The sequence below is a fragment of the Macrobrachium nipponense genome, chromosome 19 (assembly GCF_015104395.2).
Source record: "Macrobrachium nipponense isolate FS-2020 chromosome 19, ASM1510439v2, whole genome shotgun sequence".
NCBI classification, from domain to species: Eukaryota; Metazoa; Arthropoda; class Malacostraca; order Decapoda; family Palaemonidae; genus Macrobrachium; species Macrobrachium nipponense.
Genome location: NC_061088.1, coordinates 55,700,707 through 55,715,089, shown reverse-complemented (window position 1 = coordinate 55,715,089; position 14,383 = coordinate 55,700,707). Strand labels below are relative to the sequence as shown.

General features: G+C 41.1%; 1 protein-coding gene across 1 annotated transcript in view; it reads right to left on the bottom strand.

The window, feature by feature from the left end:
* Nucleotides 1–14,383, bottom strand: part of LOC135217133 (CCR4-NOT transcription complex subunit 10-A-like) — a gene marked incomplete in the record, with an annotated part of 352,258 nt that overhangs the window by 288,819 nt on the left and 49,056 nt on the right. Inside the window, 1 exon segment of the mRNA XM_064252844.1 lies at nt 2,860–3,010. Within this exon segment, the coding sequence (XP_064108914.1) occupies nt 2,860–3,010 (151 nt within the window).

Below are 14,383 nucleotides of genomic sequence, written 5' to 3'. Positions count from 1 at the left end.
GTCAGAATCGATATGAACTTATAGCGTCTCTGTTGGCTGATTGGATAGCGTCACTGACTGTCCTGATTCCGTCCCCGTCCACTTGGACGGTGGTTCGATCCCATGGGGGGACGAAATTATTATCAATTAAAAAATTCCCTTTCGGTACATATATGAAAATATATCATTTGGGAGGTAAAGTGAATTTAGATATTAAAGGACATTTGTAGTTTGAATTGATATATAAATGGATCACGGTTCGATGTGATAATTATTCATAACAAAAGGCTACGTGCTGTCAAACGCTCGAATTGGCCAACATGGTAGACGGGGTTCCATATCGATTCTAATTACGAAAGCACCCAGATCGAGGGTGATTTGTAAGGTCAGAATCGATATGAACTTATAGCGTCTCTGTTGGCTGATTGGATAGCGTCACTGACTGTCCTGATTTCGTCCCCGTCCACTTGGACGGTGGTTCGATCCCATGGGGGGACGAAATTATTATCAATTAAAAAAATTCCCCTTCGGTACATATATGAAAATATATCATTTGGGAGGTAAAGTGAATTTAAATATTAAAGGACATTTGTAGTTTGAATTGATATATAAATGGATCACGGTTCGATGTGATAATTATTCATAACAAAAGGCTACGTGCTGTCAAACGCTCGAATTGGCCAACATGGTAGACGGGGTTCCATATCGATTCTAATTACGAAAGCACCCAGATCGAGGGTGATTTGTAAGGTCAGAATCGATATGAACTTATAGCGTCTCTGTTGGCTGATTGGATAGCGTCACTGACTGTCCTGATTTCGTCCCCGTCCACTTGGACGGTGGTTCGATCCCATGGGGGAAAAAAATTATTATCAATTAAAAAATTCCCCTTCGGTACATATATGAAAATATATCATTTGGGAGGTAAAGTGAATTTAGATATTAAAGGACATTTGTAGTTTGAATTGAGATATTCTATAATATATATATATATATAGTTATATTATATATATATATATATATAATATATCTATATAATATATGTATATGTATGATGTATGTATGTATGTTATGTAATGTAGTATGTATATATATATATATATATCTATATATATATATATATTATAATATATATAGATAAATACATAATTATATCTATATAATATATATATATATTCTCATATATATATATTAATATTAATATACCATATATAAAACCAAAGTAAAAAAAAAGTAAAAAAAAGGTTAAAAATCAAAAAAAAGAAAAGAAAAAAAAAAAACGGCAGAAATTAAGGATGTTCTAGCTGCTTTACATAAAGTGCAATCATTTGTCCTCCTCCTCCTCTGCCGCCGCTTTCGGAGATAGCCTCACTCGAAAGGTTAGCTTCCACATTTTACGTACAGTATTTCTTGTATACCATGTACACTAATACACTTTATTTACAGGTTATTTTGCATTTTGTTATTAATGTAGGTATTGAATGGTCCAAATTGTTGTAGTATTTCATTGTTTATAGGTAATTTAGCTTTATTATGAAATTTACTGGGGTGTTTTTGGAGGGCTTGGAACGGATTAGCCATTTTACATGTAAAATGTGGTCCAAGATACGAAAACCTCATGATACGAAGGGCTCCTCGGAACAGATTAATTTCGTATCTCGAGGTACTACTGTATAATAAAAAAAAAGTGATACATGTGTTTTCTGTCAGTTTCAGACAGTGCTTTTGGCTGCCAAAACATTTTGCAGTCTGCTCATTATTCATAATTCCCAGAAGTGCTTGACTTAAGAAAGTTACGATAATCATATTTCGTAGTTCCCAGTCGTGCTGGACTTGGAGCCTTGTTGTTTACTAAGGGGCAATATTTTCTTGGTAGTAGTATTTTATAATCAAATTATGTAAAGGTTTTTGCGATATTGATAGCTCTCCATTATCTTTAATATCGGGATTCTTTCCAATTTTAAAGGAATACATTTATGAGGATCTACTTCCAATAGTTACTACTCCGCCAATAATGATGTCACATTATAAAGCACAAAGTGCCTATGAAAAGTGCCCCTATTTTACAAGGATATTTTATGAGAAAAAATTTAATATTAAAACACGTACTGAATGATATATTAAAGTTATTTTGTATAAAGTATTCCAGTAGACTCTGTATGATGGTTGGTTTACGACTGCTTGCGGCTGCTCACGGCCACTAGGTAGCGACTTGACTTTGGGAATTTTTCTAGTTTATGATAACAGAAAATTTGGCTTATTTCTAATATTTTATTAATTTCCTATAAGAATTAGACTTGATTTTCAAAGTTTTATTATTAGCAACAATAATTATGCCCACCTCTTACAGTACATACTATGTACCTAGCCTAGCCGATGGCGCTCAGTCAACCATTGTACTATGGCCGAATTGGGCGTACGTAGGCCAGTTATTTTACTACAGTATATATTTAAAAATGAAAAATGTGCATTGAATGGTCCATTATTTAACAATGAACTTATTTAATTGTAATTAATGTGTATATAAGGGTAATGTTTAGTATGAAAAGGCAAGGTTAGGGTAGTAACTGGTGATCAAGAATGGATTAATCCATTTTCAGTTATTTTTTATGGGAAAAATTCATTCAGATCTTGACAAAATCACAGCTCATTGCTTCTTCTGGAATGAATTAGCATTGAGGTCCGGGGCTCTACTGTATTACCAGGAATACTACTCTCACATGACTGGTTATTTCCACTGTTTCTTTAGTTAAAGACACAAATATACAGCATAGTTGAAGATTACTGGGTAAGTTACTTATATAAAAATACTCTTTCTGAGGGAAACAAAGGGTAATACATATAATGTACCACAGTAACAAGAACCTTATGATCACTTACCCAGGGATTCTAAACCAGTGTACATTTTCTCCAGCAGTGATAAAGCCGCCCGATACTGGTGCAAATGGTATAGGACAATGCAGTTGTTCAAATGGATCACACTTCTATCAACTTCATCAGCTGAACCAACCTCATCTATTTTAAAGCCAGACTAAAAACAAAAAATAGATTCAGATTTAATGATACATATTGTATAAAATGCAAGTTTTCTAATTCTATATAAATAAAAAAACACTACTCTCAAAAGATGTCAAACAACATGGCATTACATATTATGAAAATTATAAAGTTACACTTCACCTTGAGACATCAATAAATTTTCCTTTTCAGAAATATATCTAGTGGAAATCAGGACATTTATTGGCTTTATCCAATGGAAATTAGGACCTTTATTGGCTTGATTTAAAAATTCTTTATAGTACATCAGGTGTGTTCTTAACCCTCACCAAACTCATCATCATTATCATAATCCCTTTTATGTTAGCTTTTCACTTTATGACATGAGACATGAAATGAGTTTTATCTACTCTCCTCTGTCCTGTGCCTGAACTCCCATTAAGCCTAAACTTCAGCAATGCCGTTTACCTATAACTTCCAGAGCCTTTTGTTACAGATCTTTGTCCTGCTGTTACCTACCATACTGCTCTTCTGGCAAATTGTTCCTTATCCTTTACCCTACAAGCTCAAATTATCTCAATCTTTGAGATCTGACAATATCATTTTTGCAGCGTTTAGAAAGCACATTTCTCAACTACTTCCTCATTCATAATAAGATCTTCCCACAACATTCCTTCCATGAATCTTGAATTCTGTGGATCTCCTCTATTTTCCTCAACAATACCCATACTTCTAGAGTACTTCATAGTAAATGCCTTATGTACCAATCATAAGGCATTTTTTGATAGTGTGGTCACTGTCTAGTCCTCAAGGAGTTACCTTTTCCAGGTCTAACCAGAGTTCCATGGTGACCAAACTAACATAAAAAGAATTCTCTTTTAGCTGGTCTTGTGGCAGAGTGTTGTAATGCTAACCATTATAACACCTGATAGAGTATAAATGGACTCAGGATAATAGGGCACTTTCTCTTATCTTCAGCGAATGCTGAACCCAGTTTACCTACGTCAAAATCCGCAAGAAGTGGCTATGTGCATATGCGCCATCATATTGTTTGCATACGGCCAGAAACGGACCAAGAAGCCATTACTACTTTCTACTGGTCATAAGTAAACAGACCAAGAAGCCATTACTACTTTCTAATGGTCATAAGTACTATAACGTACTGAAACCAGCTCTCTGTTATTTAGGTTCTTCGCTTTAGTGATTTCATTGCTGAGGATCATGGATACATCTACTGTATATTTCCGTGTATACGACAACCTTTAGATAAGACAAGGTAAAAAATTATGGCAAATTTTCATAAATTTATCTCATATCAGTAGCACAAGACAACCTCAAAATTGCAAAACCATTTGTGTACAGGTTAGTTTCGGTTACTGTATATACTACTAACTTATCGTGCGACTTTCGAAGCCCTAATCTTGAAGGTAATTTTAAAGGGGTTGCATCATACATCAGAAAATAAAGTTGATGTATGTAATATTCACATAATAGTATCATAATATAAAATGCAAAAATAACAAACATGCTTTACTTCACTGTTTCAAATTATACTGTATGTAGTCTCATATTCTTATTGTATCATAAAATACAATGTGATCAATGTTTGGTTTGAAAATCAGCTGAGGGCAAAGTTAAGTTTATTTCACTGTATTTAACTCAATTCAGTTATTTTCTTGCTTCTAGTTAGCGTAAATAAATCTCTAGATACTCTATTTATAAGGGACAAGGATATTTTTCATTTATGAAGTGTTTTATGACATAAATTAGTCTTGTTGTGAACTAAATTTAGCAATTTTTTTTGTTAATACATGGCATTGGAGCATGTTTTTTGTGTAAAAAATTAACAGATTAAGTTTGATATTTTTACCCTATTTCATCAAAATACAAGCTTTACATATTCATCTTTTATCAAGTGTGAAAACGTACTATTTATAGTCAAGTTTCATCCATGCTGCTGATGCACAATAATCTATAATCATTATAAGCTTGAACATCATTTTCTCAGATTCAGCCACAACTTGCAGATTAAAATTAGCAGTATATTTCCTAGCTGATCTTTTCTCCATAGCAAATAAAGGTATACAACACTGTAATGTAAAAATATATCAGTTCTGTTCTACTGTAATTATTTACCAACATACAATGGTTGAAATGCAAGCAACACAGCTGTTGTTATCTGATTCAGTTGTTCATAAGAAAACAGATGACCTGGAGTTCCGGGGCACACACATTGATGAGGCCGAGAAGGAGCAGAAGAAGCCATAATAACAGCACATACACAGACTTAAACACAAGTGAAAATGGGCAATGAACTAGGAAAAGGCAGAAAGGTCAACCACAACTCTCGTCCAGGCAGTTTTAAGAAAGACTGACACTGTGGCATGGGTGCATGGTCCTTGACCACTCTTCACCCAATATACGCACATGTTGCCAGATCTCTCAAGATTCCTTGCTTTCATCTGCGATTTAACTGGATCCAGGTAGGCTCTAGAAATTATCCTATTGTTAAGACCGAAGGTTTCTTTGCGTATGAACAAAATGTGATTTAGTTGTGCATAAAAAACCACAAACAAGTTTTTTTCATGAACAAAGTCAGCGCTTCTCAAGATTTCTGAATGTTATTAGTAAAAGTCCAAATTGTTTTGAAGAATTATCATTCTATTTAGAAGTTTTATCTAAAGAAATGTTTTACAATGATATTATTAATATAGGTAATCCTTTCAGGTAAAAATGTCTGCAATAGCCTATACTAGGCAGTAGCCTACAATCTGTAATTCAGTGAGAATAAATTAGCCCAACTGTGGTAGATATTGTCTGTAGCCTATAACCTAGGATCACATATCCTTATGCTAAAGACCTTAGGGTTAGATATATGGCTACAGACTTTTTCCTTTTATACAGCCTGTATACTTGGAAAGCGGACGTGAGGGATTCTTGACCGAACACCATAGATAACTTGCGGATCCCCTGATCTTCTCTGTTCTCTCCGAACAACACCTCAGTGCTCTGACTGGGCAGAGCTCTTTCTTCTTCGTCCAAGCTCAGGATACCTGTCAAGTTCCTTATACAAAAAGTCATGGCTTATTAGGATCCTTGTTCTTGGCTAGGAAGCCCAAGGTGAAGAAGCAGACTGCATCACCTTCGGAGAATCCGACTCTTCTACCAATAGCATTTAGCTCGCTCATGCGTTTAGCCATAGCTAAGGCAACTAAAAACAATATTTTACATAAAACATCCTTGAGAGAAGCGGACTTGAGGGACTCAAAGGGAGAGCCTGCAAGCCTCTTCAATACTACGTCCAGGTTCCAGGAAACCACTGTCAGCTTCTGCTTGGAAGTATCGAAAGATTTCAGTGGATCACGAAGATCTTGATTCGCAGAAAGATTCAGATTACGATGCTTAAACACAGAGGAAAGCATGGCTTGGTAACCCTTAATTGTGGAAGATGAAAGGTTCTTAGAGGTTCTTAAAGAGAAAAGAAAATTGGCAATCTGGGCTACAGATGTCTCAGAAGATGAGATGTGATGTCTGAAGCACCAGCTACGGAGGACTGCCCACTTTAACTGGTAGACGTTGCTAGTAGACTGGCATCTACACCTTCCAATAGCTTCCGCAGATGCTCTTGAAAATCCCTTCGCACTTACGAGTTTCCTGACAGTCTCAAGCCTGTCAGAGTGAGCATGGACAACCCTTGGTGGTACCTTCTGTAGTGCAGTTGTCTAAGTAGCCATGGTCTTTGGGGGAGCAGTAGAGAGGAAGGCAGTTGTTCCATGATGTTGTGAATAAGTCTATTAAAGGTCTGCTCCAAATTCTCCACAGGTTGGAGCAAATCCTGTCATCTAGAGTCCATTTGGTGGAAAGCCCTTGCCTCTGCCAGCTCAACTCTCTGCCAGGACATTTAATTTCCCCTGAATGAAGTGAGTGATGAGTGGTACTTAATGCTGATGAGCCAACAGGAGTAGCTCTCTTGCTGTCTGGCAGAGGGAAAAGAAGTGTGTGCCCACGTTTCTTTATGTAAAACAAGGCCGAGGCCGTGGTGTTGTTGGCATGTACAACCACTATCTTGTACACATACAAGGAGAACTGACATAGGCCCAGATGAATGGTCTTCAACTTCTTGAAGTTGATGTGGTTTCGTTTCTTCTGGAGACCATGTCCCAAAGACCTCCTGAGACCCTAGGAGGGCTCCCCAGCCCAGATTTGAGGCGTCTGAGTAAAAGTCCAGGTCAGGGTTGGGAGGAAGAAGGGATCTCCCCTATAAGTACCATTTGAGATCAGATTTTATCTCCTGCATGATAGGAAATATCGTCGAGTCCAGTTGAGTCTTCCCAGTTGGCTTTGAGGAAGAATTGAAGATTCTCATGTGTCACCTGCCCAATGGAAAAGTCTCAATTAAAGAATGCATTCTTAGTAAACTCATCCAATGTAGAGCTGACATAATAGGATATTGAGGAACTTGGAGATTGACTGAATGCAGCTCGTGATTCTCTTTGGGGACAGAAAATCCTGAGAAGTCTGAGAGTTGAGAATCACCCCCAAATAGAGAATCTCCTGAGATGGTACCAACTGGGACTTCTGGAGATTTAGAAAACTGAAGCGATGTCTGAAGGTCCTTCATGCACTGTTCCTTAGAGGACAAACAGAGAAGCCAGTCCTCTAAATAAAGGCTGATGTTGATGCCTAACAGGTGAAGCCACTTGGCGAGAGGAGAGAGAATTTGAGAGAATACTTGAGGTGCCGTGGAAAGACCGAAGCAGAGGGACCAAAACTGGAAGAGAACCTTAGGTACTTCCTGGACGCTGGATGAACTGGGATGTGCAGATAAGCATCCTGCATATCTAGTGATCAAACAATCACCCAGATGACTGGATGACATGACTGACTGGCTCGTTTCCATCTTGAACTTGGTCTTTTCTACGAAGCGATTGAGAGCACTTAGGTCCAGTACAGGTCTCAAGGCCCCTGATGTTTTGGGAACTACTTACAGTCAATTGTAAGATCCCTGGGAATGGACCTCTACTACTTCTTCAATGGCCTTCTTCAGGAGGGAGGATACTTCCTTCGAAAGGGCCAAGTGTCTTTCTGAGCCTTTCGTGTTCCCATCAATGCAATGGGAGAGGAGACCAAAGGAGGGATCTCCGTGAAAGGGATGCAGTAGCCCTCCTTTAATACCCTGACGATCCATGGCTCTGCTACCCTGCGAGCCCACTTCTAGAACTCGAGGAGCCTGGCTCCCACTGGGGCACGAAGGACTTCTTGTTCACTTCTTCAGCTGAGACTTGGTGGTGGACTGCTTCTTGACAGACTTCAAATAGAAGCACAAGTTGGAGCAGGGTCTAGAATGAGACTAGAAGGGTGCTGTTGGAGTGAGTGGAGAGATGAACTTTGGACGAAAGGGCGCCGATGAAGAAGGCTTGGAACGTGACAATTGAGTCAAGAGGTCCTGAGTTGACTTCTTCTGCAGGCTTCCAGCTATCTGCTCTACCATGGCCTGTGGGAAGAGACGGGAGGGATCCAGAGGCACAAAAAGCAGTCGCCTTCTGCAAGGCCGTAACTCCCTTCGAAGCAAAAGAACTCCAAAGGTCCCTCTTCTTCAAAAGTCCGAAGGTGAAGAGAAACGCATCCCTTGTACCCTCTTAATCGAGAGCCACACTTTGACTACCTTCAAAGCTTTCCTGGAGGTGGTGGAAAGGATGAGTGAAGAACCCTGGATGGCTCTCCAGGAGGAAACGAGGTAAAGCCTTGTATGCCGTCAACAGAGCCGAATCTTGACCTTAATCTTCCTCGTCTTCCGAAGAAACCAGTGAAAGGTTGTCATCCATCTTAGAGGAAACACCTGCTAGAGGAGCTTTCTTGACGTACCACAGAATCTCTACTAGCTGGCTCTTCAGCGGTGCAAAAAAGGGGTCATCTGATTCCACAACTAAGGTCTGCTGTTGCTGATAAGCTATGTGTCCTGATGCAGAAAGGGCCGTGAGTTGCAGATCCAAAACGGAAGCAAACATCACGGGAGCGGGAGCAAGAACTGGTGGTGCGGGAGCCAGTGGTGGGCCTGCAGTCACTTCGCCCCTAGCCAGACGCTCAGGTGACAGATGCCTAGCACAGAGCTTCTGATGTTTGGAGTCCTTGGGAGATGGCAGTACAGGTGAGTCCCTCGGATGAGCCGGCATCTGAACCGAAGCAAACGCTGAAGGGTCAACCCTGTAGCTAGGAGTCCATGTGCCGCTTGATTGGCACTGGGGACTCGGGTGCCAAATCACGCACATGCCTTTTCAATGACCTAGAAGCGTTCCCATATCTAACTCAAGAGTTAATCCTAGACTCTAGACTGGCAATGGCATAAGGTTTGAAAGCATGGGAGCTGAGCACTGGATGGGAGGAGGATGAGAAGGAAGACTGAAGATAGGTGAAAGATTATTACCATGAGTAAAAGGAGGAGGCAAACCAGAGTCTGTCTTAGGCCTAGGGAAGAGTCCTTACTAATAGAATCCCTACTTTTGGCTCTAGCGGCTGCCTTCCTGATCCTGTTCTTCTCTAAACTAATTAGGTGAGATTCTAAAAACTTCCACCTACTACCATCCCATTCTTTACACTCATCAGTTAAGCTCTCTCGTACACACCTATCGTCTACACTTACTGCACCTTATGTTTACATCATAGCACAACTTGGTCAATCTAGTCTTGCAGCCTTCACTACAATAGCAAAGTCTGTAAACCCTAGAGTCAGGCATACTAAAATTCTGAGCTAACAGAAGAGAAAACCTAATGCAGGAAAAAACCAACTAAAGTGGGTACATCACCGACTTCAGCAAGCAATAAAAAAGTGGCAAACGTGAACTCGGGCTCAGCATGAATAAGATTGACACTAACGGCTTCTGACGCTTGTAAGTTCCTTTTGCATTGGGCGGGATCACCCATGCATTGCAACAGTCACTTGCACACAAATTTTTTCATTTAAGATGCCATACGAGGCTAATCATTAGCTAAGTAATTTGTACTTGGTAAGTTACTTTATAAAAACTCTGGATTAGGCAATACCCTATATATGGCAGTCCCCGGGTTATGACGGTCTCGGCTTACGACGTTCCGAGGTTACGAAGCTTTGCAATTATATTCATCAGAAATTATTTCCAGGGTTACGATGCATGTTCCAGGGTTACGACGCATGTTCCAGAGTTACGGCGCCTACAAATGCTGATCTGGCAGATGAAATATGACATCAAAAATGTAAAATAATCAATATTTAAGGAGTTTTTTTTTATGAAAAATGCAATAAGAATGCAGTTTACATAGTTTTGAATGCACCTAAAGCATTAAAAGGTTTTCTTAGGATTTTTGACAATGTTCCGGCTTACGACGATTTTCGGCTTACGACGCGTCTCAAGAACAGAAACCCCATCGTAACCCGGGGACTGTCTGTACTAGGTTATGAGAGAACAATTTAGGAATCATCCTATTGTTGGTCTAATAAGTGGTAGTTTAGCCCAAATAGCCTTGAATTAGACAGAAACAGTATCCTAGGCTTAATAAAATAATAGTTTTTACAACCAGAGGCTGATACTGATACGGTAGCCTATTGGTAAGGCTACATAGGTGCTCTAATGTAGCCCATATCCTTAAAGCTGACAAAAGCCCAGAACATTCTGTAGCCTAATCATATTAAGTAGGAACCCCCTTCTAAAGGAATATCCTACCAGTAGCCTTAAAAACAGCAATGCCAAAATATCAGGTAAGGGGTGGTCTCAGCCATAGAAAACAGAAAACTGGATTTAAAAATGAATTTTTCTGTGTAGTTTATATCCTTAAAAGCTTTAAATAAGGGATTTTGATGAAGGAAAAATCTATTTCTGGGCAAGGGCCTGTGTCGCCCAATGAAATGTCCCTTTAGCACACATTTCTAAGGTATAAATATTGCTATAATACCAGAGAAAAAGCTAATATGGAAATGCCAGAATATTCTGGCTTGCTCACCTTATTTAAGGTGTCGGTATGGTTTCAGGGGCGAGTGAAACCACTACCAGAGGTCCTTTGCCATTTAGATTCATCCTTCTTCAAAATCCCTCAACTAAAGAGGAGCCGATCTAAGGCCCACTACTCGCTACCGTTAAAGCTAGCGCCTCTGACGTCATTTTCCTTTCGATAGCACGATCCACACAGCAAGTGTTTTTCTGCTCTGTGTTGTGTTCGCTTTGGAATTCTTCTGTTTTCAACATGGAACGTCAAGCTTCTTCTGCATCCAAGTTAAGTACTGCTATTAATGTTTAACACCATTTAGGGACTGCCCTGGGCACGTTTAACCGATTAATTTAAGTTTTTTATAGACGGCGTCCCATGCGGCACCGTCCCTACGCCGCCATTCGCTCCCGCGTGTTACTTTGTTTCGTGCCCCATTCGGTCCCCTATACTGTTTGGGCTCGATTCTTGCTTAGCAGTATATTCTTATGATTACAATGATGCATTTATTGACGTTTTATTCACATTTTGTTCTGTATCTACACGGGGGATGTTATCCGAGCTCATGCTCAGCTCGTAGCCTACGTCGTTTCCTTTCAGCTTAGAATTTCATGCATGCATATTTATTTTAGTTGTCAGGTTACTCTTCGTTAGGCTCCCTTTCGAAGGACTATGGTTCTTCTCTCTTGTCCTCGCTCCACCCTGGCCGCCTGCCCCGCGTTTTTTCGTCACAGCATATAGGCCAGCTGCTCGGAGTCGCCAGGCTCGTCCATCCTTCTCGGTTGGCTCGACCCAGCTTCTCCAGGACATTTCTTTCTCTCTACCATCTGAATTCTCTTCCTTTCCCCCCTTGTTTTGTTAGGATGTTATTTTGTATTTCTCATGCTTATCGAGACGGCTTTGGCTGGCCTAGGCCTCCTCTGATTGCATGGCCTTTCTCACCGCATGGTTAACCACACGGCCGACAGAGTTCCAGGCAATCGCATATGAGCCACCCCGCGTCGGTCCTTCCAGCCCCTCTCCCCCCTCCTTGGGGGGAGGTACGCTCAATCACGCTGTCTCAGGCAGCCGATCCGAGCATCCTCCCTTCCCTCCCTCTCGCGAGGGGGGACAGGGGAGGCACCTGGAGGGCTTTCGGCGAGCGGGTCGGCTCCATGACGTTCTCCTCAGTAGAGTAGGGGGGGACCCTGCTCGGCCGAGCCTCAGTTGGCCACCAGGCTCGGCTGGGCTCGGCTCTCGGGCTGCGTTCTCCTGCCACTAGTCACCACCCCCTCCTGCTCCGGCGGATCAGGACCCCGGCGCAGACAGGTCCGCTCTAGTCTTTAATAGGCAGTGATTTAGAATAGGTTGAACAAGAACCCTTCAAGAAATTCTCTATTCCTAGTTAATTGTGCATTATTCTAGAAACATTAACCTAAAGCCTAATAAATCAGTAGCTTGGGCTAGCTAAGCAAATTAGTTCATACAAGATTAGTCTGAATGGTATGAAAATTTAATTTAAAATCTCATATAGCCAGTACATAAGGGCTAATACATAAGAGGCACTCTTCTGTATTTAATTGGCATTTTATATTGCTGGTTCTTCAGAGCAATTCTGTGTCAAATAGGTTAACATATAGTCATACAACTTTGGTTTCCTAACTGGGCTCTGGCAAGGGGGATTTCAACTTTGGTTTCCTAACTGGGCTCTGGCAAGGGAGATTTCTCTCTCCATACTTGTTTTTCTGGGTTCGACCTGTGTCTGCTGGTGAAAAGTTCCTGTAGCTCACTTTTCTAAGTATAAATAGATCCTAAATATACCAGAGAAAACGCTAGCATGGAATGCGGAAGTTACTACCCTCAGCTCGATCACCTCCAAGGGCGTCGGTATAAGCACTAGGGCGAGTGGAAGCCACTTCTCACAGGACTTCTGCCAAATAGAGGATTCCTTTCAAAGTCCCTCCCACAGCGAGAGCCGTTACAAAGGCTACCCCCCCTCTACCTTCCACTCGCTACTACTACTACTACCACGCCCGCCATCTTCATTCCTGTAATTAGCTTCTGTGTGTTCGCACGTGTCTCAGCTGCTCCCTTGGTGCCTTATTTTGTCGAAGCCATGTCTGCCATAGAGCTCCCTGCTTCTGCATCCAAGTTGAGTATTCCATTTTGTGTTTTTGTAATTCATATGGTTATGATGCATTCCATTTTTAGCCTTCGACCCCTTAAAAAACGCACTGGGGTGCCGCTAGTTCATCCGCAATTTTGGGTGCATCATCAGACTCGTGCGTTGTTATTACTGGTTATTTCTTTTTATTTTAATGTTATTTTTATGTTTCATTACGGTTATCGTTACCGTTTTCGTATCATGTGCTTTATTCACCTGCCGACGGAGTTCGGATTTTGGTTCGTAATTTTAAGGTAGGCCTAACACGCTCATGACGTCCTCTGGGGTTCTTAAAATGTTGATTAAGTCACATTCTAGCATCTGGCTTCTCCCCAGCCCCTCAAGAGCGTGTTCGTGCCCCTCTGTGCGTATTCTTTATTATGTATTGTACTATATGTGCTTTTCGTTGGGCTACTAGCTAGCCTATCATATTTATCATTGTAGAGGAGTGAGTCCTCTCTCTCTCTCTCTGCCGATGCGAGGCATGCATGTGTTATTGTTTTAATGCGAACCAGATAAGTACTTGATTTTATGCACGTTTATGATTTTCATATCACTGAGAGGCTGGAAGTGTTGCTTTCCTCCCCTGGCTTACCCGACCAGGCCTACAGTAGGTTTTGGAAGGTAGGCCAGGTGCCCCTACCCCTATACCCCTTAGGCCTCTCCCCCCTTCCGCGCTACGGTGCTAGCGGGGAGGATATCAAGAATAGAGTCTCTTTCTTGTCATATTGTTGGACCTATCCTCCCTACCTGACCAGATCGAAATTTCGATTTTGGAGGGTTTGGTTGAGTGCCCACCGTCCACACCATGACGTCCTTGGAGGTTTATCTAGCCTACCTGACCGGATCCATTGTGATCTCGGAGGGTTAGGCTAGATCCATACTGGGTATTCTCCTTACACCTTATGTCCCTCTTACAACTCTTCCATGATGCCTCATTATTGTATTGTATTATTATATTGTTATTGCACCTCCACCCTGTTTGCAGAGAAGCTACCCAGGATTCCGGACCACTTGGTCAAAGCGGAATTCGAGGCAAGATCTAGACTGGGAAGGTCGATCAACTCAGTCACTGCGGCGGAGTTGGTCGCTTCAACCTTCAATGATGAACAGTTGTTCCGGGTCCTCACAAAAGCTCTTTTACAGACTTTCCAAGCGGACCTGTATGAATTCATTATGGCGAGACAAGCCGCAGGAAGTACGTCCTGGCGAGTGCCTCTATAAGGAACAAACCTAACAGTTTCATAAAGTCTTCAATATGGGGCGAAAATCTGTTTCCGAAAGACGAGGTTAACAACGTCTTTCATG